This window comes from Crocodylus siamensis, chromosome 1 (genome assembly GCF_052110815.1).
Source record: "Crocodylus siamensis isolate JL-2025a chromosome 1, ASM5211081v1, whole genome shotgun sequence".
NCBI classification, from domain to species: Eukaryota; Metazoa; Chordata; order Crocodylia; family Crocodylidae; genus Crocodylus; species Crocodylus siamensis.
This window is the reverse complement of record NC_143395.1, coordinates 66,735,379-66,760,349: the sequence shown is the minus strand read 5'-3', so window position 1 is coordinate 66,760,349 and position 24,971 is coordinate 66,735,379. Positions and strand designations below refer to the sequence as shown.

General features: G+C 43.1%; 1 protein-coding gene across 12 annotated transcripts in view; it reads right to left on the bottom strand.

Annotated features, from left to right (window-relative positions):
- Positions 1–24,971, bottom strand: part of DOP1A (DOP1 leucine zipper like protein A) — a 118,267-nt gene that overhangs the window by 16,397 nt on the left and 76,899 nt on the right. For 6 of the 12 annotated variants that reach the window (XM_090035572.1, XM_090035619.1, XM_090035604.1 and 3 more), the window contains 13 exons: positions 22,810–22,992; positions 19,804–19,929; positions 18,317–18,451; positions 17,151–17,206; positions 14,502–14,606; positions 13,521–13,587; positions 11,901–12,069; positions 11,578–11,657; positions 9,898–10,007; positions 4,988–5,137; positions 4,497–4,558; positions 2,601–2,753; positions 1,142–1,278 (listed from right to left, as the gene is read on the bottom strand). In XM_090035572.1, coding sequence (XP_089891698.1) covers positions 1,142–1,278; positions 2,601–2,753; positions 4,497–4,558; positions 4,988–5,137; positions 9,898–10,007; positions 11,578–11,657; positions 11,901–12,069; positions 13,521–13,587; positions 14,502–14,606; positions 17,151–17,206; positions 18,317–18,451; positions 19,804–19,929; positions 22,810–22,992 — 1,533 coding nt within the window. The remainder of the gene's footprint in view (positions 1–1,141; positions 1,279–2,600; positions 2,754–4,496; positions 4,559–4,987; positions 5,138–9,897; positions 10,008–11,577; positions 11,658–11,900; positions 12,070–13,520; positions 13,588–14,501; positions 14,607–17,150; positions 17,207–18,316; positions 18,452–19,803; positions 19,930–22,809; positions 22,993–24,971) is intronic. The other 6 variants (XM_090035595.1, XM_090035638.1, XM_090035629.1 and 3 more) reach the window with 2 other exon arrangements.

Here is a 24,971-nt window from a genome sequence, read left to right as displayed (position 1 = left end):
CTGACCTTAGATAAGTATAAAACAAAGTGTTCTGGCCATCTCCCACTTCTAATCCCATAATACTCCCTTTATGGGAGCCAGAGTGTCTGGGGATTTCCTGTATAAGAAGAAACTGTGGACAGCAGCTTAAAAGCAGCCTTCTAGCCTACTAGAATGGCACAAAGGGTAAAGACCATTCCTTACACCTTGCATTTATCTAATGACAAAACTTCAGCTGTAAACTGCTGTGAAATCACCACTGACCACCAAAATAACAAGACTTGAATCTTGATGTCATCATCATAGGAGGAAAAGGGCTTAATCAGTAATAGCAGGAAAGAAACAAGTGAGAGTAGTGAGGAGCAGACATGCTGGGAGGAGGAGGCAAGCTTACTTTGGCAGGAATTGAACTGGTAATTAAGAGCAGGGAAGGAATGACAACACTGGTGAAGGTGCAAAGTTCCTCCAGGAGACAGATGGGAAGGGGCAGAGACTGCAATTTTCTAGGAAAAAAATATTTTCTGTATAGCTTAACTGATAGCATAAACCAAGGATTGTCAATCTGCAGCATACGTGCCCCCACTGGTACAAACTACCTATGTGCATGGCAGACCAGGCAGCATAGTGACAGATGGGGCAGGAAATAGAAAGCAGAGCAGCAGATAGGGCAGGGTGCAAGGGGCAGAAGAGAGAGCACCTCCTTCCTTACCATGTCCATGTGACATGGTATTTAGCTGAATTCACAGATTTGTCAGAATCTGACAGGGCTGCACAGTGAAGGCTTCTGCTATGGCCTTGAATCATGCACCTTAGCATCTGCACCATGCCAGCCCCGAGGAGAGCAGCTGATCAGGCAGAAGAAGGGGATCAGAGTAGCACTTAGGTAAGGCACGGGGCTAATCTGTGGTATGCCTGCCAAAAAAGTTAGCTCCCACTGGTATAAACCATACAGACATTTCATTTGGTTCAGGAACACAAATTATAAATTAGCTTGTGCAAACAAGTCAGCATTCAGTTCAAGTCACGTCCACTGTACATTCAATATACATAATGTAACTATAGTTGCCTTCAATGAGACCAGCTAAGATGTTCAGGACTTATTTCATATTTTTTAACTTTACAACATAAATTTTCTAAATCATGAATATTAATTGCAACTCACCAGTTCAGTGATCATGGTAGGCCAAAGTGAGGTAAGGTGCTGCGGAGACATTCTTAAAAGCAATACTCTGAAAAACAGGAACACTTGGGAATGAAGAGTGGGCACCTGTGGCAAACGGAGACTTTCTACCAGTCTTTCTGAAACAGAAAGTCAACAGGGATTGCTCAATTCAGAATACTTCTGGTTACTGTTTAATCTTCTCTTCAGTTTATTCTCATTAGCTTTAAATTGTATTTGAATACAGAAAGGACCTTCCAAAAAACAAAACAAAACAAAACAAAACAAATCATGGAACAAGCAAACCAAGAAAATTATAATCACTGAACTACAGAACTGAAGGAAGAACTGAGAAATCATGCCTATGAACAAAACAGCAGTTTGTCCTAGCAGTCTGAACTATGTTAGAGCAAAATCAAGAACATCCCATCCCTACCAATAAGTCAGCAGGAAGAGATAACAATCATATTTACTTGTATACTTCACACACATTTTCCCCAGAAGTCAGCACCCCCAAATTGGGTGAATGTCTGAAGTGGGGGGGCTGTTTTTCTCCCCAAAGAGAAACACCTTGCTTTGATTTCTACTCCACAGTGCAGCAGTACTAGCCTTGTGTCAATTGAGGGTGTCAATTGACTTAATGACTCCCCATCCTTCACTGTGGCAAAAATGTTAACTATAATTTCTCTTTATAATAGCCTTGATTTTCCACTAATCAAGGTAATCCTTTTTAGGGTAATTTTGTTGTCTGCTAGTTGTTCCTGGTCTCTCTCCTCCTATTTGACAGCCTTGGAGACTCTACTTCTTTTCAAAATCATAGATGCACTTATGGAGACCAGTCTTTAAGAGCAGTTAAAGTTTTAGCTTTTGGTTATGTAGAAAAGGAAGTATGCATCAGCTCTGCAGCTATAACTCTGGAAAAATATTTTTTTTCTTCATTCTGCTTTTAAAAACAAAGGTGTGTATTTTATTTTGGGGCATGCCGTATGTCAGAAAATGTGGTATTAGTCAGACTGACAGAAGTGCAAAATAAACAACTTCAGGAATTTTTGGAACCTAAAATATTTCTCTCTAAACCTAGCATATCTCCCTTCCTGAAGTAGAGTAAGATAAAACATGTGCATATAAATCCCCTATGCAAACCAGCCTGTCCACGGACACTGACAAAATGGTAAGATGATAGATTTATGACATGATCCAGCTTGAAGTCAGCTGGCAATGAAAAAACTCATGTGTGTTAATATAATTTAAGACCCAACACCGCTCCCACTGAAATTCATAGAATTTTGTTGTTTATTTCAATAAAATCTCACCCACAGATTCCAAAGCCAGATGGCTGACACTGGAAGCACTAGTGGCTGTTGTTACATCACCACAGAGAACACACAAATTTTATAAGAAAATTTTTCTCAATAATAATCCATTTTATTTAAAAAATAGTGAGCAATGAATTTCTACTTACCTTGTATATCTGGAAGGTACTTCTGGTACTGGTCTACTTCGCTGCTAAAAATGGCAAAGGCCAATCTCTTTAGGAGCATAGCTCGCTGTTCCAGCTCTGCATCCCGATTAGCAAACAGATTGAGTGAACTGCTCTGAGCCACAGCCACTCGTGCTAAAAGGGAAAACACAGTGTCTTGGGACAAGCTAGTAACATTAAACATTAAAGTATGACCAACTGATATTTTATCACAGAAATGTATTCTGGAGTTAGGACAACAGTTTCTATGGGTCTCTGCTGTAACTGATACCTCTGTATCAGATACAGCAGGGATGGGGAATTATTTCGGGTGGAGGGCTGCTTACTGAGTTTTGGCAAGCTGTTGAGGACCACATGGGTGGCCCTACCCCCTGACAGGTGCCCTGCCCCCTGCTCACCATCTTAGGACTGGAAGTCCCACCCCCTAACCCCCAACCTTTGCCACCAGAAGTAGTCCTTTCAGCAAGGGGTTTTGCCAGAACCAGAAAAATATCAAATTATATGCTAAAAATCTAACATCTATAACATTCATTAATTTGATTAAAAAAAATATTTTTGTCCTGATTTATATGTGTTTATGTACTGCACAGACAGATGACTGCACAATAGCTTAAACTGAAGTGTTACTCTTGTATACTGTGGGGGGTTTGGGTGGATGGGTATAGGTTTGCAGGGGGCTGTGGGTGTGTGTAGGGGTTTTGTGGGGGGATAGGTGTGGGGTGAGGAAGCATGCAAGTGTGTGTGGATATATGGAATGTGGGTGGGTATGGGGTTTGTGGGGGGTTGTGTGTGGGGGGGTGGCTGTAGTGTATAAGGGGATGTTGGGGCGGGGATCTGTGTGTATGGCAGGGTGTGCTTGTGGGACTTGCCCTATGCACGTGCGCGCACACGTACTCTGTGCCTCCCTCACCACACACACACACACACACACACACACACACACCCCTCCTCCTACTCCTGGCGCTGGAATATTGGTGTGGCTCTGTGCTCCTGTAGTTCAGTGATGCAGCCCAGGGCCACATGGTGCTGGAGCAGGCATGCACAGAAGCAGTGAAAGTAAGGGCAAGCAGAGGCTTCCAGTTGGGGGATGGGGCCCAGCTGGCCTTTTGCTGGCTCCCGGGAGCTTCCCCTGGGTTCTACTGGCCCTGGTTCATGTCATCTTTGACAGGCAGCCAGGAGCAGATTAATATTAATTTTCTAAATTTTTTAGGGGCCCCACAGGCCAGATAGAATGGCCTGGCAGGCCGGATTTGGCCCACAGGCTTTTTGTCCACCCCTGGGATACAGCTTAACTACATATATTTGTAAGAAACATGTATTAAATGAAAACTTCCAATGGCCTTTACATTTTACACATATTGGGCCAAATTCTGCTCTCAGTTTACTGGAGCACATCTAAGCATAGCAGTGTTACTACACATTGTTTAAATACATTGTTTATACAAAAAATGATTCTTCAGGAATCTAGAATCCTCTCTCTCCTTATGGCAGAGCACAACTAAAGACATTTTAAGATCGAAAAAGTATTTACTTGTTAAACTTTTTCATGCAGAGTGTGAAATTCACTGGTGGTGTAGGTAGGTATAAGCCCATTTATTTAGTAGGAGCTATGTTCTAGTATGTAAAGGTGTACATGCTGACTATTTTCCAAGATACCAGTAGCTTAATAAAAATTAAATTAAAACAGTTAAAATACATTTAAGTTGAACAATTTACAAATATCTCTTTTCTGGAATTTCTGAAGTGAACTAACAATGTTAGGATTTTTCAGTCTCTCAGGTAAATCCTACCATCCATTATATTAATAAGTTATCCTGCACAGAGTGCTTTGAAGAATAACAAAACATATAAATATCTACAGCAGGAGCCAATACTCACTCATCAAATCTCTGAATGTGGTTTTGTCATGGGTCATCAAATTATCCATAATTGCTCTCCAACTAAAAGGCAATGATTATAGGTCATTAGAAAAGGATGCCATTTTTATCAGAAGAGTTTTCTTCTGTTAACTAAATTGCAAAATATATACAGAGCCAAATTTCCTAATGGCCCCAACCTGACCTACGTCTATCTATCTATCTATGCGCACATATACACACACAGTTTTGCATGTGTAAACTAACTGCAATATGTAATTTTCAGTATTATCTCTTATTCATGCCAATGATAAATACATCAAAATGTACTCAATTCATGCATATAGATAAGGTTTGTGTATTATTTTTTTCATGTGACCATGCAAGTTGTTACATCATAATTTGTATGCCCCCATGAACAGCACAATTTTTTGGAAAAGCGGGCATGCTTAATGTAAAACTAATTATATGCTACAAGGTAAACATATCATGACATACATAAAAAACTCTTACTGATTAACACAAGAAGCATCCATTTGGAAGAAGCTGGAATCCATGAAAAGATCAAATGCTTCTTTTTTCCATGCTCTCCTTGTATACTGATACCCACTAAGACTGCTCAGCAACTGAACACAAGCCCGATAGCTAGATGCGTTATGAGCACTGGAAAGGGAAAGCAACTCAAAATGAAATCATTTAAATCACTGCTTAACAGAAGTTATGAACTCTTGTGCAAACTGCTGCTAAAGTTTTAAAATATCAAATAAAAATCACTGTCAGACATGCTACAGAAGCAGTATCTATCTTTTGATTAACCATACTGCTTAACCATACTCTTTATCAACCAGAGCTTGAAAAACAGTGAGCGATTTGTGTTAGGATCCTGAATTTTATTCATGTCTCTGAGGCGGAAATGCAGGATTGTGGTTAGACAGACCCCAAAGCACATATCATATTTGCTTCAAAGCATAATATGGTTAAGTGAAGAAGACTTGGGGCTGCCTTATATGAGACTTGGATTCTATTCCAAACTATGTCTGAAATACCTGTAATTTCTCAAGGATGGCAGCTAATACTTCAGTATCACTGGAAGTTGGGGTATGAGGCCCTGATCAAGAAGGGCTGTGAAATGCATGGACATAAAAACACCAGCCAGAAAGATGAGATCTGACCTGCTGGCTCACAGCTCAACCTATTTATTTCAAATAATTTGTTGAAGGGGCTGTTCATCCTCAGATGGATTCTGAGAACCAACCAAGGTTGAAGAGCTGGTCCTACTAAAACTGAACAGGCACAGCATAAGAATATCCATTTTTTTTAATACCGAATTCCATGACACAATACAGAAAAGACATCAACACTAAACAGTAGAGATAAGGCATATAAAGCAAATTATTAAAATTTATAAAATATATATTTGTCTAAAGGCATAACAATCATATCAATGTCTGAAAGCCATTTAATCTTAAATTTCAGTCTTAAAGTCTGAAAAACCTTTAACAGTTGGCTAACTTGTTAGGGAAAGGTCCTTCTTACCTAGGTTTCAAAAGTGCTAACAAAGTGCATTTAAAGCAGGCAATTCAGCAAGAACTGCAATTCTAGGTTAAAGAGCAAAAATTCCAAAGTGGACCTGTTTTTTTCACGCTATTGCTTACTAAAAAGCTTAATAAATAAAATAAAAATATATATACTATATATTTACTTGAATACAACACAAGATTTTTTCCCCAATCAGCATGGGGGAAAAAAACCTCCTTGGCTTACATTCACATATTCACATACAAGGAAACCTCATTATATACAGTACTAGCCAACTGCCTGTCAAGAATGTTGGGGAGGTGGGAGTAGGCGGGGATGGAGTCTCATGCCCTGCCCCCCGCCCCATCCAGGCCAGCTCCCCACTTTCCTCCTGCTGCTTGGGGTCCAGGCCTGTTCCCCGCCTCCCCGCCACAGCTGCAGGCAGAGGAGGAGTGGGCCTGGGCCCAATGCAGGGGTGGACTGGTTCCTAAAGGTAGAGAGAAGCTGGGCCATGGCAGCAGAGAAGGGGGTGAGGGGAGCAGCAGGGCTGGTCCAACCCAGCAGTGGTGGGGGGACAGGAGGAGTGGGCTCAGGGCTGATGTGGGGGGGGTGGGAATAAGGGAGGAGAGGGCCCGGGCCCAAGGCAGGGAGGAGATCTGCTCCTCCCCTCCCCTAGCCACTGTTGCAGCCCCCCAACTGCCGCATTGGGCCTGCTCCCCCCTCCCACGTCAGGCCTGGGCCCATCCTCCCCTTCCCCACTGCCGCAGTGCACCTGCTCCTTCCCCCCACCCTATGTTGGGCCCACTCCTCCTCCCACCTGCCTATCTGCCCACCATGCTTTATTTGCATTCTGACTGGCTGACAGAAACAACCAACCAGAGTGCGAATACAGAGTTAGGACAGGAGGTGGTGTGGTGGAGCGCCACCATGACAGTAGGGACACAGTGGATGGAGCGGGAGGCCCCTTGCATCCGCTGCCCCACTCCCCAGAGGCAGTGGCAATGGAGCAGACAGGCCCTTGCTCCTTGGAGGTGGCAGTGGCGACATGCGGGGGAGCAGGGTTGGGACACCATGGGGAGAAGGCAAGGCCAGCACCCCCCACTGCTCCCTTCCAATGCAGGGGGGTGGCGAAGCAGCAGGCCCAGGCTGATGTGGCAATGACAGGGGGAGGGGAAGGGAGGACCTGGCCTGAGAGGGGGGAGAAGCTGGCGCGCTGCCATGGCAGGGAGTGGGGAGTAGTAGACCTGGGCTGATGTAGCAGGGGTGGGAGGAGCGGGCTAAGCCCTGAAACAGCAGCAGGGAGGATGGCGGGGGGGGCATACCAGGCTCAGCCCAGCTCCGAAATGGAAGTGGTGGGGAGTGGCTTGGGCCAGATCTGAAATGGTTGTGGTGATAGTGGGGGCGTTCAGCCCTGGTGCTGGCTCCACAATGGTGGTGGGAAGGGTAGGGGGACATGCTGGGCCCAGTCTGGCCACAAAATGGAGGGTATGGGGGGGCACGCACTGGGCCCCACAATGATGGCGAGGGGGGGCAGGCCCGGCCCTGCCACAGAGTGGAGGAAAAGGGAGTACCCCTCCTCTGCTCTGGAGATGGCGGTACAAGGGGCAGAAACGGGCTTGGGGCTGCCACGGCAAGAGGGGGGACAGGGGGAGCAGCCCTAAACCCAAAATGCTGGGGGTGAGGACAAAGTCAGGCCCGCATTGGGGGGGGGCAGACAAGGAGAGCAGAGGTGCAGGGCCGGACACTGGGCTCTGTTCCCGCCTCCTGGGTGGGGGTGGGGGGAGTGGACCCCGGCCCTGAAGCAGTGAGGGCGGAGGTGGAAGGAGTGAGCCTGGCCTGAGGCCTCTACCCTCACCCTCCCCAGGAGGCAACGGAGCAGTTGGGCCAGCAGCACTGGCCCTGCCCCTCACCGTTACCAGCACTGCTGGCACCGACCCCCGACCCTGCATCCGTTTCATCACAGCCTTCAAGGCCAGCAGCGTTGGCCCCATCCCCCCTGATTCCAACAGGCTGCAATAATGGAGAGGATGGGGGGGGGAATTCCAGCACCGTTGGCCATGACCCCTGGTATTGCAGGCCGTGGTGGAGTGGACTGGAGGGCGGGGCCAGCAGATGAAGGGGGGGGCAGCCCAGCCCTGAAGCGGTGGAGTGGGAGGGGGAGAGTGGGCCTGACCTTGAACACTGTGGGGGCAGGGTCAGACACAGGTTGCTGTCCCCAGCTGCCCTCCCCACCATCATTTTTGACAGGCATTTGGCTAGTATATCATAAAACTAATGTCAAAGCAAGCATGTGCTTAGTAATGGAAACTACCATTAAGCTGATTAAATGCAGCCAGTATTGAACATGACTACAAAACACATGGCCCATATTGCACAAACATACCAATGGGAACTTTCCTACAACAAGGACAGAACAGTACAGTCCATACAAATAAACTCTGTAGTAGTGCCCACTGAGCACAGTCCCCCCAAACCATGATTCTTTTTCAAGTCATGGTGAGCCACTACACTCCATACATTTCAACTTTCTCTTCACTCCCACAACTGAGCTGTGGCTTTCTTTTCCAGTTCCAATCATTCCTGTTTCTTCACAGGCCATAAATGTCTGGCAAACATTGCCAAATGGGGCCCCAAACAGTTCACCACGAATTCCTCTGCCATCCCCTCTCTCAGCTTGTTGCAAATGATTAGTGTGGCCCTGCCCTCCAGAAGAGAGCGCCAAACCAGGTTGCCCTGTGCCTCATCTGCATATAGATTTCTGGAGGATTCCAGGACTCATGGCAAGAACACCTGGTTCCATTGTCATGAGTGGGGGGGGTGTTAATTAGCACACTGGTCTCTTGTGGAGGGTATTTGGAGTATACACACACATACTGAGCAGGGCTGAGCTATGCAGTCACCATGGCTTGAAATGCTGTTGACTGTCTGGGACCCAGGCCAATGGAAAATCATGAGCCTTGTGGCTTTGAACTAATATTATGCATAGTATGTACAACATATAAGTACATACTAAGTACATACCAAAGTCCTGCCTGAAAGTGTGTTTATGGAGCACCTGTGCTAAAGCTAGCACCAGTTTCAAAAAAGATAAAATGCATCAATTCTGGATGAACAAAGTCTGTTGGTACCTGTAATAATTCACCTATATGCAAATTACTACAGGTCTGTCCATTTCAAAGTCAGTGTTTTCAAAATTTGCCCCTCAGTTCCATGTGCTCATGGAGAGCAGGATCTGACACTAAGGGGGAGAGGGGGGAAGGGGAGAGGCTACAAGGCAAACAAGTTGGCGGGGGGGAGGGGAAGGGGGCCACCTGACCCTCCAGTTTTATTTTTTCTACTATAGCAGTGGGAGTAAATTCTGTATCTGGAGAACTATAATAAATTTATAAATTTTCCATTTATAGAATCTAATTATGAGGTGTTGTCTTATATTCAGGGTAATCTACTTGAGTAAATAAGGTAAATGCATTCTTAATAGGTACTACTCTAGCTATTATTCATATGCCGATTTTTATACATATTCTTTATCTTGTCAAAAGTTAGCCTTGTGTGACATCAAACCATTACATGTACCTTGTAACTTCTACCCTAGGTTTTTCAATCCAGTTTGCTTGATTTTTCTAAAATGGTTCACACCTTGTGACATTCTCTAGCCTGAGCATTATTCTGCCTGTTCTTCTCTTAGTCAGATAACTGTCAAGCAAATACAAACAACCCTGTACTATCATATCCTTAAATAGCTTAAGGCTTATAGTCTACAGGAGTCGGACACACTCCTTTTTCTGCTGGGAAATTTCTGTCTGCAAAGTGCCATGGAATAGGGAGCCTGATGCGACTGAAATGTCACACATTCAGCAAATTCCAGTAGGCTTTAGAGACCTGGTTCTTCAAAATAGTAATGATACCTGTGATTGCGGAGGTAGGGCACCACATAATGCATAATATTTACAAGTAAAGGAATAACTCTCTCTTTCTCATCACTGTAGAAAACCATATCCAAAAGATGAGCCAGAACCTAGGAGGGAACAAAAAAACAGCAAGCACACTTGGGTTTACCAACTTGTGACTCCCAACACAAGGTTTATTTATATAGCAGCTTTCCTGTAATATGTCTATCAATAAAATAGTGCTCCAAATCCTATCTATGATGAATTATTACCATAGGAAATAAGATATAATCTCTTTGTACATTCTCTTTAACGAAGTGAATTTGGTGCATGTTCATCCTACAACTTAATTCATGCATACTTTTAGCATCCAGCAAGCTTTCGTATAGTTTCTTGCCAAAGAAGAGCAGCTTCTAGGGCAAGTCTCCACATTCAGTAGCATGTTTGCCAAAACTGATAAAAACAGCATGAACTATACAAGCTTTCATTCATATTTAAAACTGAGGTGATCATAGCCCATGAAATATACAGGTTCAAAAACCCAAATTATAAATATTCATTATATATTTAGAAATAAATTAATAAAACCCATGAACTCTTAGCCAAGACTACATACTATGCCAGTGCTGTCCAGCTGGTTGCCTGAGGGTCATATGCAGCTCACAAGGGGTTACATTATGGCCACTGTTCCCCCTATCCCTTGGGCTGTGATAGCAGTCAGGGCCTCTGGGCTCCCCCTCCCTTCTCCAGCTGCTGTTTCTTACTCCTGCCCCAGGAGGTGGGGCAGTGAGGGGGGGAAGTGGAGTCTGAGTTTGGGGCACGTGGTGCACAGCTGGGAAGAGGGGTGCCTATGCAGGTGTGCAGTGCAGCAGGGCGGAGAGGGGGGAAGAGCCTTAACAGCCATGTGGTACAACAGCAGGGAAGCAGCGAGCATGAAGGCATATGGTGCAATGGTGAGGAAAAAGGGCTGCACAGATGTGCAGTGCAGCAGCAAAGGGGGAAATAGCAGGGGCAGGGGATGGCAGGGACATCTGAATGTCCTTTACTGTTGCAGCCCCTGTCCACTTAGAAATTGGACTTCCCTGTATTATATTATATGTCTTACAAAACAGCAAAATATAACAATTAGTCTGGAAACTCATGCCAAAAAACACCAAAGTCCCTCACCTCATATACTCTAAGAAACCCTGATCCAAGACAGCAAATCTTATAACATGTCAGGAACTACAAAGATCAACACCAAGGCACATGACACTCAGGCAATGGCTACAGTCATCTTTTTTTCCTTTCCACAAATGCAAGTAAAATAAAGTATCAGCTAAAATGCCCACCACAAACTGCTACAAATTAACACAAGCATGCAAGTAAAGATCATGGCAGGTAATCAGGTCTCCTTTAGGCATCTGTCAGTAGGCACCATCCCTGAACCAAAGAGCTTTCTGATCACCTGACCCCTGTGTTTTTTCAGAACAGTGAGACTGGTTCAGGTTTTTGGGCATTACAATAACCCAATTAATAAATAAACGAGGTTCACCTCTCACAGTATATGTACATTTCACATTGTTTTTTTCACCAGATGTATTAATTAGCATTTCTCCAAGATAAGTTTCACATTTAGGTGCATGTTTCTAAACTCTATAGGTCCTTTTGTAATACAAAACAAATATTTCAGGATTTAGTACACTGGAAAACATTTACCTCAGAAAGTAAGGTTAATGCGTGGACACTATAAACAGATGGAGTTATGTTTGAAGTTTCCAGAACTGGTGATAACATATCTAAATTAAAAAGGGACATCAAGAAATAATTAATTTTGGAAACTTTCTATCAGCATCTATGAAAAGCATTTTAAAGCAAATATTTTCAACGACATAAAAATGGACTATATAGTTTTGCCCTGTACATTACATATAACAGAGTTCAATATACCACACACGCACAAATTTATTTAGTAAATTCACACACTGCAAAGCTATCACTTTTAGTAACATGAAGGTAACTGAACTAATTAAATCCATTACTTGAATAAACTCCATATAAACCACCTTCAACGTCAGATTCCAAGCTGCTTCCATCAACCATAATCTTAGGGGAAGGTTTAACCTCTAGGTTTCGTCTTAGCCAAGTAGTCTGTTCCAAGGAAGAACCAGCAATTGCACCAATGGCATCCACTATTTTGTGAGTTACATCCTGGAGGAAAACAAAAAACAAAGGTTAAAAAAATCCTCCAAAAAACCCTTGTGTAAAATGGTGTTTCTACTCTTCTGAGACGTTTATGTTTTCTAGATAGATATCCATTAGTTCAGTAGCAAGAAAGAAAAGATATTAAATGGAGTTTCATAGTGGCTTTTCCATGTACTTCCTTTATATGTTACCAATTACAAATATTTCTTGAAGGACAAGGTAACATTCTTTGTATCAAAACCATGGACTATTTAAGGAGTTAAGCAGGGTTAGAAGTATAGGAAAAACCTTAAGGAAAGTAGTCTAGAGCTTTAAACATACAATAAATTCACTTAAGGTCCTTTCAAGAAGTACAGCAAGAATATACATATCTGACTGCAAACTGTTGCCCACAGAAGGGAAGGCTGATTAGTATTAGTATCGTACAAAAGTGTACAGAAGTTAGAGAAAAACATAAGTTGAATATAAATGTTGAATTCAATGCTGTTATAAATACAAACTTGGATTAGTGTTTTATATAGGAGTACCTCAAGCAAGACAAGTAAGGTACGTTCTGTACATAGGGTTGTTTGGCTTTAGTTGGAATACTCAATACTGGACTCTAAAACTCTTAAAAGTACAGAGATGATCAGAAAGGCCAGAGGACAGGAATAGAAATCATAAGAATTTAGAAAATAAAAAATTCCTCTGTAAAATTAAGAAGAATGGGCAAAGTTCAATCTGGAGAAGAGATGCCAGAGAGAAGATGTGGACAGTCATAACATTTATCTTGCAGCATGTAGCTTAAAAGGTCAATAAAAATGAACAGACAGACAATGCACAGCACAATTATGCTGCAACTCAATGCAACTTGCATAAAAAATGACTGAAGCTGATGAAATAGGGGTAACTGACACACTTCAAAGTGAAATACTTCAGATTATGCCTGTCCTACCCACCCATGCACAGAAAAAAGCTGCCCAGTTGAAAAGCATCCTGTGCTTAAGCTTCTCCTTCTGCCAATAAGGTTCTGCAGTTTCCAGGCTGGAAGACTGCAGAAAATGTGGCTGAAAGATGCTAGGATCTCTGATCTCCAACCCCTAGCAATGGGGTGGTACCACAGAATCTAGCAAACTCTGAGATGTATTTGGTGGGACAAGACTGTATATTTGTATATTATTAATGAGGTAGCAAATAAAAGTGTTATAAAATTCTGCTGTCATCTGAAATGTTTACAGGAAGGAATATTAAAAGTGAGAACAGAACAAATAATTACTTGACTCACTTTTTTTGTAAGTTAACTATAAACAATGGAAAAAACTGCAAAAGTAAATAGAAGGCCTTAACAATAAAATCAGTTGCCTAAAGATATTTTATTGCTGAACAGGAAGAACCATTTAGACTATACTACACTCTTAAAACAGCCATTTGCTGAACTATATTTTCAATGATAATTTTATACAAGAACATTTTCTCACCTGAAGGTCTCTTTGATCTTTCTTATTCTCCAGACTGGGGTTTTTCATAATAAACTCATTTAGAACACTAAAAGAAAATATATGAAAAAATACTGGCAATAATCTTAAAATAAAATAACATCAGTTTAAAAATATTAGGCCAAAATCCATGAAAGATTCATATGCACAGTACAAATTTAGTGACATTTTAGCTGTTTCCTTCAGTTTGCTAAGTTTCGAGAAAACATATTTTCATGTCTGATTTGTAATTTTATTTGTAGCACTATACCTTGTTTTTAATATTTTATGGAGTACTTGTAACACTAGCATATATCCAAAACATAATAATTAAGATATTTTTTAAAACAAAATTATTAGCGACTACAAATTTGGTTTAATATCCCATATTAGTTTTAATATCCCATATTAGTATTACTACAATTTCCAAAGACTGAGGTTTGATGTTTAACGCATACGTCTAAAATTTACATTTTATTTCTGATGTTCAGGAAACTTTTTGTATGTTGATAATTATAATTCCTATTTCATGGGAAACAGATATAATATACACAAAAAACAACATAAGCGTGATTTACAAAAGGCACAAATAGAAGAAGAAATTATACAGAGTAAAAAGGTGGGGAGATCATTACCGAGTCAGCTGATTCATGGAAACTGTTTGTTTGTCCACTCTGAAGGAGTAGTAAGTGGAAGTTAACTCTGACACCTTTGCCCATTTTATTTATGCTAACCCAGTTTAGCTTTCATTTACTACAGGACAGAAGACAATACTGAGCAATTACTGTTTCCAGTTACCACTGCGGACTTGTGGTAAATCTTACCCCTCCCCTTGGTATATAATTTGTTCATTTGTACATACCCTTAGTACACTTAGAAGATTGAAGCAGTGTTTAGGTTGTGTGATTGATTAAATCAAAAGTTTCAAATACTTTATTTTACAATGATTTATATTTATAGTTTCTAGTGAAATTAACTGCTCACCCAAGTATGAGAAACTGCCCCGGTGCTGGAAGACCAAGCTGTATAGAGTCCTTCAGAAGAAGTAAAAGTGATGCCCAGCTATCCACTAAATTGGACACTGGTATCCTGCAAGATGAAATTAAAGTGAAAAAAATCACATTGAGGCTCTCAGGGTGCCTGTAGATTTGCTGGGATGCTACTCTGACATGCTGTAATTATAGCATGCCAGACTCAATTAACTGAGTCTGCTGGAGTGTGCCAACTACTGCGCTTCAGCAGACCCTGCAGCTCATGTATTCAGTGACCCCGCACTCCAAAATAGGGGTAGGGGTGCTTTAACTAAAGCTTGAATGAGCTTTAAAGCTCTCCCACTGCCATTTTGAAGCACAGGACACAATACACGAGACACTGTGGGCACTTTAATTAGAGTAGATCTCGGAGCTGCTCCAATTAAAAGGCCCCCCGCAACCCCAAAGCATGTGTAAAGACGCCCTTCTTTCCTAAGTTCTCTTTTTAGTATTATGTCTTTCCTGTCTAAATATGTCAATTAAATTATTGTTTGTGTAGAGAATCAAAAATTAGTTCTCATGTCTCTCACTTGATTCACAGACCAAGAGGAAGTGGTACACCATGGACATAAAGCACTGGAATCTGGAAGGAGGGAAAAGAACAGCACATTCAAAAGATATTCTGCCTGGCCTACAACTGGAGGAATACCTGTGACATTTGCAGTAACTGAATTCATCCTCTCTCAGCTGGATGGTGGTCAGCTGTAGGGCCTCTCAAGTTAGATGAAGGAAAATGGTAAAGGCACAACAGGAGAATGCAGAAAATACTCTTCTCCCCAACAATAAATATAATTAAAAAATTGTTCTTTTATAATTATTCACAGGTTCAACATATACAATTTTCAGTCTAGTGTTATACCAAAAGGATGCAAATTTATTTGAAGGATTTATAATGTCCAGATTCTGTTTTCATAGATTGTTAGGGGTTGGAAGGGACCTCACAGATCATCGGGTCCAGCCCCTCACTCTAGGCAGGAAGACAACTGGGGTCAAGTGACCCCAGCAAGGTGATTGCCCAGTCTCCTCTTCAAAACCACCAGGGTGAGTGACTGCACCACCTCTGGAGGGAGTTTATTTCACAGTCTGGACACCCTGACTGTAAAGAAGTTTTTCCTGGTATTAAGCCTGAAGTGGCTTTCCCAGAGCTTGTATCCATTGGTCCTAGTCTTCCCCAGGGGTGCCCTAGTGAATGGTTCTTCACCGAGCTCCCGATGCACTCCTCTGATATAGCGGTAAGCTGCTATCAAGTCCCCTCTCAACCTTCTCTTCTTTAGCCTAAAGAGGCCCAGGTCCTTCAGCCTTTCCTCATATGGCTTTCCTTGAAAGTCCTTGATCATAGGGGTGTCTCTTTTCTGGACCCTCTCAAGTTTTTCCACATCCTTATTGAAGTGCAGTGCCCAGAACTAGATGCAGTACTCCAACTGCGGTCTCACCAGTGCTGAGTACAGCAGGAGTATCACTTCCTTAGTTTTGTGTGAGATGCATTGGTTCATGCATGCATGTTATTTGTTCTGCTGACCACTGCCTTGCACTGACGGCTCATATTTATGCAATGATCTATCATTACCCCTAGGTCTCTTTCAGCCGTGGTGCAAGTCAAGCAGTCACCACCGAGCCTGTATGTACGTTGAGGGTTGTTTGCCCTCAGATGGAGCACCTTACACTTGGAAGTGCTAAACTTTATCTGGTTCTGGTCTGCACAACTCCCTACTCTGCCCAGGTCCACCTGTATCTGCAACCTCTCTTCTGACGTGACCACACTGCCCCATAGCGGTGTCGTCCATGAACTTGGCCAGCGAGCTTTTCACTGCTCCATCCAAATCATTGATAAAGATGTTGAAAAACACCGGTCCAAGCACAGACCCCTGAGGCCCCCCCATGGCCACTTTGCACCAGGATGACACAGATCCATTTATGAAAACTCTCTGGGTCCTACCCTGTAGCCAGTTTCCCCACTCATTGAACTGTCGAGTAGGCAAGCACACAATCTTCCACTTTTCTCTAAGGATATTGTGGGGTACTAGATTAAAAGCCTTTTGGAAGCTTAGGTATATAACGTCTACCTTGTCTCCCATGTCCAGGTGGCGAGAGACCTGGTCGTAGAAGATGAGATTGGTAAGACGAGACCTATCCGCGACAAAGCCATGCTGGCTGTCATTCAGAATCTTACCTTTCAGGAGTGTATCACACACAGATTCTTTAACGAGCTTTTCCAGGATTTTCCCTGGGATAGAGGTTAGGCTGACTGGCCTATAGTTGCCTGGGTCCTCCCTTTTTCCCTTCTTGAAGATGGGCACAATGTCAGCCCTCTTCCAATCCTCAGAGATTTCCCTTGTGTGCTACAAATTCTAAACGAGCTTTGCCGGGGTTCCACAATGACCTCAGCCAGCTCCTTCAGCATTCTTGGATGAAGTCCATCTGGTCCTGCTGAGTTATAAATGTCTAGCTTTTCTAGTTGGTATTGCACTCGCTCAGCATCCACAGTGGGGAGGCTGCCATTACTAGCATGCCCCCTATGAGCCTTATCTCGCTTGTGTCTGTTTGTTTACTGCTTGATGACACAGAAGAAAGCCATGATTTATCCATGGCCTCTTTGTCTTACCTTTGAATATAGGCATAGAAAAACTGCAGCATACAGACTTCCAGTGAGAGATGCTTCTAGAAAAATATGAAAATCAGTGTCATCAAGAAACAGAAATTGATCTGTTATTTTTGTCTATGTCAATGAAAATGGTGGATACTGAGCCTATCCCCAGCTTTCAAATGGTAAACAACATTTATTAGAATAACTTGAGGTCAAATTAAATAATTTGCACTAAGATGGGAGCCTGGGTGCCAAACTTTGATACCTATATAAAGATACTCTTTATGCTTCTAGACCTATTTCATACCCTCCCTTCTCCATACAGCCACTGTGACTGAAGTATGGCATGCCGTCCACTGGCTCCACAGTCACCACAACTGGTTTCTCCTCAACCTGGTATACTGTCAACATAATGCTAAACCTTCTAAATAGAGTAATAAAGGAGAAATGAATGGGGAGCATAAAGACATCCAATACCTAAAAAAAAATTAGAACCCATCGGGGCAGGGGGGGAGGTAAGAGTCAGCTCTGTTTAATTCATCTATCCAGTGCAGGAGTGTCAAACTCATCTCACGCAGGCTGGATCTAGACCTGCAGGGTTTCTTGCAGGCTGAACATGAACCTAGCAGTGGTTGGGACAAGTGGCAGTACGAGTGGTGCTGTATCAGCACAATTATTGCACATCCCTTGCCACCAAAGGCCATTCCCAACAGAGCTCTGTAGTCTCAAATTCTGTAACAGGCCCCACCGTTGAATTCCCAGGCCCTCTAAAAGCCCTGCATGCTGGAGGAAACAGTTGCACAGGCCAGATGCAACCCATGGGCCATACTGGTTGATAAGTCTAATCTGGTGGATATATAGGAGAGCGAATTTTAAATTAGTATCTGACCCTGAACGGCTGCAAAACTGACTTGTTAACCTGAAAGCATTTATTTTTGCAATCTTAATTAATTTTATAACTTCAGTCTATATTCAGGACCTTCCACTAAATATATGTTAAAAAAGAAAAATGAGTTTCCACACAGAAGGTTAAACTAGCATTACCAGGACAGACTCTTCTAGAGAACAACCACAGTACAGCAGACGCAAGTTCCTTCACACAAAGAATTAAATACTTATAGCATCTAATATAAACTTCTAAAATAGCATCAAACAAACCAGCAGCAGCATTACTATTCTCATACCTTGTCCTTGGCTATGGCTGGAGGCTGCTTTAAAACCTCTTTCACTGTTTGTATAACTGTCTCAGTTCTCATAACACTAATAGAGCGGACCAGCTCTACCAGTAGAAGTTGTTCTTCACTGGCTGTAGGAATTACCTGGAAAACCCAAACATGCCACAGATTGTCATACAATTAGTAAAACTGACTGCTGTAATAGGTTTCCCAAATGAAAACTTTCTAAACAAAGAAGAGTCATTGAAAATGCATGACAACCCCAGAGCACAAAATATCATGAAAATTACCTCCAGGTATAAACTACTTACAATGGATGTCAATCTGCCAGGTCTTAGTTGTGATCCCTAGACTAAGATATTGCAAACCAAAAATGCACCTTCAAACAGGTAAGCATTCAAGTCAGGATATGTGATCGTGATGGTTACAGCCACAAGCTTACCTCAAACTCTAGTACATAACCTGTATCATACAAAGCTTTAATTACATAAGCACATGCTGTATGATATATCTCTTTTTTACTTTTGATGCACATTCACAGGATCTTCTAAAAGTATAGATTAGAAATGTACATCAGGTTAGCAGAGTTCACCTAAGTCATTTATATATCAGTTGTGATATAAATGAGCCAAGTGTTCCTGCACATTGCTCTATTTACTGTACACCTAGAAGGAGGTACGGTGATAGTTGTAGAAAAAACGTAGGATAATATGCTTCATTGAGATTAGTGCACATGCAGAGGAGACAAAGGTACATGCTTAGCCTTAAAGTCAACAAGAGATGCAGGTGGTCAGCACTTCTGAAAATTTGGGGCCTAATATAAATATTGGTGACCTAATTCAGACACCCAAGTTTGAATATAGTGTACTAAGCAATTGTTCACTGCAGATTACTGTTATGACTCATGGACTAATAACTTTCCTGAATAAGTAAAATTATAAATTTCTGGTTTTAAGCATTAAGTCATAGGAGGAGGCTTGATGTTTAATCTAAGGTGTTACTTATATTACAAGCCTCTGCCTAAAATATTAGTCGCTCACAACACTGTTTTAAAAGAACTGGCTGATCAAATCTAAGATACATTTGACCATGCAGTTATTTATTTATAAATTCCCATCACATAATTCCTTTCCATGTGGTAAAATATATTTTTCATTTAATCTAAAGCCTCCCTTTTAATAAGTCTTGACCTCACTATAGGCAAGCTTCTTTTCTTCTGTTAATTGTTTGTTTGGTACACCTGAAAATTCTCCCTGCTTAAATTTCACAGCTTTACCCACTATTCTTAAAAACTGCAATCCTTGCTTTCCTCCTCAAACCAGAAGAAGAATGCTTTGAATTTGAAAGCTTGTGTAATTTTATCCCAACGATACTAGTCCAATAAAAGATACCACCTCACAAAATCCTTGCCTGATTTTTTAAGTTTTGAAGAAAAGTAGCAGTAACCTAGGAAATCAGTTCATTTAAGTAACTCAGTCACTTGACAATACACACACCTTTGTCCTAGAAGTGTTTTTGTTTTGTCTCCTTTCATTCCAGACAAATGCAATAGCAGCCATGAAGTGAACACCATGATTCATTGAGATGGGACCCAACAATTCAAGAATCTGCTGCCTCAAATTCTGAAACACAAAACCAGAACTTGTGTATATTAAAACAGGCAACCAAATGGGGAATTCTAACTGATTGACAGACTATACTGGAGAATGCCTCCTCACTATTCATTTTCTGAGAATGAATATCTTAATCTGAGATATTTAAGGCAGTGCCTCTCTTCTGTGAAATCCCAAAGGCATCATAGAGAGATACATGGAAATTAGCCAGATACCTTTTACACTTGCTCACACAAGTGCTTTCATGGTGCAATGAAGCATTAAAATCTTATCAATAAATTACATAGAGTTTTTTAGATTACTGCCATTTACTTTGAATGTGCTATGATAGGGCAAATGATCATCCAAATATTACACTGCACTGCTGGGTTTCTCATCAAATTAGTGTAACAGCTTTAAATGAGCACAGGCTAAGTGCCTTCTCAAGTACTGAAAGTTCAAACAAAGAAAACAATTTGTGATGTATGGAAGAGCTAATGTTTGGTAACCAGTTATTCTGGTGTATAAAGGACGGTTTTGCATTCCTGGAAAAAGTGCTCTGGATCATGTCTCGTATTACCAGGGATTAATTTCATGGACTGTTCCTGTCAAAGAATGACAGGGAAGCCTGACTTTTATGGAAAGGCAATACATGGAATAAGTTGCCAACAGCTTAAATAGATGGGTATGAAAACGTTGAAGTGCCATCTTTTATACACATGGATCATAAAAATGATATTTGATATATTAAGGTAAACAGCTATGTGGTATGTATAGACAAGATAATGATAGACCTAAGTGAAAGAGTCAGGCTGATTTTGTTCTTAAAAAAAAAAAAAAAGAAACAAACTTTCAATAGTAGGAGAATCTGAATCACTTCTGACAAGTAAATATGCAGGATTTCTAGCATATCATTACTTTAATACAGTAGGGGGCAATCTTTTTGCCAGCAGTGCCACCACTTAGCTCTGTACCCCTCCTGAAAGCCATTCCAGTTCCCCTCTGATGCCCGATCTGCTGCTTGGCTTTATGCTCCCCGCCCTACGTTCTCTGCCTTATCTTCTGCTCTGTTTTCTGTTCCCTGCCCTGTACTTCCTATCAGTTCTGCTGCTTTATTTTTTGCTTCCTGTCCTATCGTCCTTCCCCCTCCCAGACTGGCCATATACCACCCACTGAGGCTACCCATGTCATTTGTGACACCCATGCCACAGGCCAGACATCCCAATTTAATATATTTTGAAAAGGTCTTTGGATAATATATTGTCTAGTTCTTCCCCAATTTCTTCTTTACATTTGCCAGTGATCTGACACAGGTGACCCATAGATTGTTATAACCTGTGGGCAACTGGAGTGCCCAAGCTGCATGGGTGGCAAAAAAAGGAGCTGGGCTGCCTGCACTGCGAGTGATGTGCACAGCCATGGCGGGTGGAGGGCTTAAGTGGTGGAGGGAATTGAGCCATCTGTGCTGTTGGGGTGGGGGTTGCTTGCATGGCGCATGCAGTTGCAGGGGAAGGTGCTGCGAGTGCAGCAGAGAGGAGCCAGATTGTCTGGGTTGCTGGGGGAGGGGGAGAGAGAGGCATGCTCAGCTATGAGGGAAGAGTATTATTCATGCAGTAGGAGGGAACTAGACTGCCTCTGCTGTGGAGGGGAAGCTACACCCAGGGGTGGGGAGGTGGGGAGATGGGATGGGATGGGCTACCTGTGCTGTGATGCAGTGGGGACATGCAGCATTTGGCTGCCCAGAAGTTGGACAGCCTTGACTTTACATGACAGGTCTACATGTAAATTATGTCACCTACAGGAGATGGATGAAGCAGGGACATGAGCAGATTCAGGATTTGGTAAAATGGGGTGCAGAAGCAACAAACTACATTGTAGGAGTAGCTGCATCCTGCTCCCAGCCTCCACTTTCCCTTCCCCGCCCCCCCGGAAAGGCAAACCTTGCCATGGGAGCAGAGGTGGGCACTTTAAGTCCCTGAATCAGGTAAGAATTTCCTCATAGTCCCCACACTCAGCACTTCCCTTCCTTCCCCTCCACGCTTAGTGGCACATCTGGTCCTCTCCTTGCTCATTCCCCCCTGCCACCTCCTCTGCTTGCCTCTGATGGTATATATCCCTGGCTGCCCCGGGGTTTGGAGGAGCTCCAGAGCCACTCCTGCACCTTTCCAGCTAGGTTGTGCCAGGAGCACAGCTCAGCTAGGGACAGTGGGAATCAGGCAGGGAGGAAGACACACCCACCACCGCCAACACTATCTCAGGCAGTACAACCCAGTTGAATATGCACTGTGGAACTCCCCCATCCCTGCTGCACCTGGAGGCAGGAGAAACAGCAGCAATGGTAGAAAGGGGAAGGGGAGAATAGGAGGGGAAGGCAAATGCCACTGAGGGGAAGGGAGAACATAATCTTATTCAAATTCTAACCTATTTCAGGGACTTAAAAGTTTCTGGCTGCTGCTCCCAAGGTATGGACTGAAAAGGGAATGTGTCTGTGCCACTGCACCCCCTCTGGATCTGCTCTGACCACAGATATCTGACTGTGTTATATTTATCCTTATGTTAAGCACATTGTAAGATTTTGCACATATTTTCAATATGCATCTTATATTCTTAGAGACAAAACATTATTCTTAATAAATGTGCTATAAATATGTTTCCAGCTGTATGCCTTAATTCTTCCGTCACCCTGAGAGAGCGAAGGAATCATATTATGTTAAACTGGATACATTATACTCAAGTAAAGCTTGAACATTTACTCTAGTCTGACTTGGGAAACAATTTAGGTGTTGCAACTGTTAGGAGAATTTTCTAAAAAAACCCCAAAAAACAACAACTTGCAAGGAATACAATTAGACTTAGTTTGACAAAGATATTAATGTACAGTTTAAACCATGCTACCCCTGGTATTCAAACCTTGGTTGATCCAAGATTAATAGTAGTAACAGAAGCAGCTGCTGCAACAGTTGCCTTCTCAGAAGAGTCTGCCTGATACAGAATGCTCCACAGCAGAGTCACAGAAGACATGATCATATGAAGGATGGATAAGATTCCATTGCGTGCTTCAAATAAGTGCTTCTGGTCTACATTAACCAAGAGCTAGTAGATATAAAGGAAAGAAATCATTACATTTTGACAGAACAGCTTGATCAAAATAGCGTAAATTATAAATGAACAAGTTACATCTGTAACTCTTCAACTTTAATACCTTTTCACTCTGATTTTACAATTAATATAATCTGTGTGGATTTTATTAGATGGTCAAGAACTACTTTATTTAGAACTGCTTGTTCTAAATAAAAACATAAGTTTCATAGTTGGTAGGGTCGGAAGGGACTTGAGCAGATCATCAAGTCCGACCCCCTGCCATGGCAGGAAAGAGTACGGGGTCAAATGACCCCAGCCAGGTGTTCATCCAGCCTCCTTTTAAAGACCCCCAGGGTAGGAGCCAGCACCACTTCTCTTGGTCAGCCACCCTGACCGTGAAGTAGTGCCTCCTGATATCTAGCCTGAATCTACCCTCTGCCAGCTTGTGACCATTATTTCTTGTCGCTCCTGGGAGTGCTCGGGGGAACAGGGACTCCCCCAGTGCCTGCTGGCTCCTTCCCCCCCCACCCCCACTAGTGTGTAAACAGCCCCTAGGATCCCCCCTCAGCCTTCTCTTGTGGAGGATGAACAAGTTCAGGTCCCTTAGCCTCTCCTTGTAGGGCCTGCCCTGATGACCCCTGATCATGCAGGTGGCCCTCCTCTGGACCCCCTCCGTGCTGTCCACATCCCTCCTGAAGTGCGGCGCCCAGAACTGGACACAGTACTCCAAATGTGGCCTGACCAGTGTCACACAGAGGGGGAGGATCACCTCCTTGGACCTGCTCGTGATGCATCTGTGGATGCATGACAAGGTATGGTTGGCCTTCCTGAGCACATCCCCACTGCCGGCCCATGTTCACTTTGGCATCAATAATGACTCCAAGATCCTTCTCTGCCTCTGCACTGATGAGAAGGGAGTTCCCCAGCCTGTAGGTATGCTGCTGGTTCTTCCTCCCCAGGTGCAGCACCTTGCACTTGTCATTGCTGAAACCCACTCTGTTCTTATCCATCCACCCCTGTAGCCTGTCCAGCTCCAATTGCAACCTATTCTTCCTTCTAGCGTGCCCACTTCTCCCTACACCTTAGTGTCATCTGCGAATTTGAACAGGGTGCTTTTTACCCCCTCGTCCAAGTCACTGATGAAGATGTTGAACAGTGCGGGCCCAAGGACCGAGCCCCGTGGAACCCCACTGCCCACATCCCTCCAGGTCGAATAGGACCCATCCACCATCACTCTCTTGGTGAGGCCCTCCAGCCACTTAGCGACCCATCTGACTGTATAGGCATTGACACCACAGTCTCCTAGCTTTTTAATGAGAATGGGGTGAGAGACTGTGTCGAAGACCTTCCGAAATTCCAGAAAGACCATACCCACCGTGACACCTGCATCCAGGGATTTGGTGACCTGGTCATAGAAGGCCACCAGGTTCATCTGACAGTAGTACCTGCCTCTAATGAACTCATGTTGGTTGCCCCTAAGCATAGTTTCCTCTGCTGGCCCCTTGTGGACATGCACCAGGATAATTTTCTCAAAAAGCTGCCCCAGGACCAAGGTAAGACTAACTGGCCTATAGTTTCCTGGGTCCCTTCCTCCCTTTTTTGAAAATGGGAACCACACTGGCCCTTTTCCAGTCCTCTGGCATATTGCCAGAGCACCATGAGTGCTTGTAAAGCCATGCCAGAGTCCCGCAATAACCTCTGCTAGTTCCCTCAGCACTCTGGGGTAGAGATCATCAGGACCAGCTGATTTAAATACGTCCAGTCCCTCCAGAAGTTCCTTAACTAGGTCCTCGCTGACCCTAGGCCTGGGTGTGCCTCCCACAGGGCCTACAGGGGTCCCAGTGGGGCTGGTGATCAGGTCCCTACTCAGAAAAATGGAGGCAAAGAAATTGCTAAATAGGTTAGTTTTGCTGTCTGGTGCGACGACCAGATTTCCTAGCGTGTCCTGCAGAGGCCCCACATTACCCAGTACCTTTCTTTTTACCCCCAAT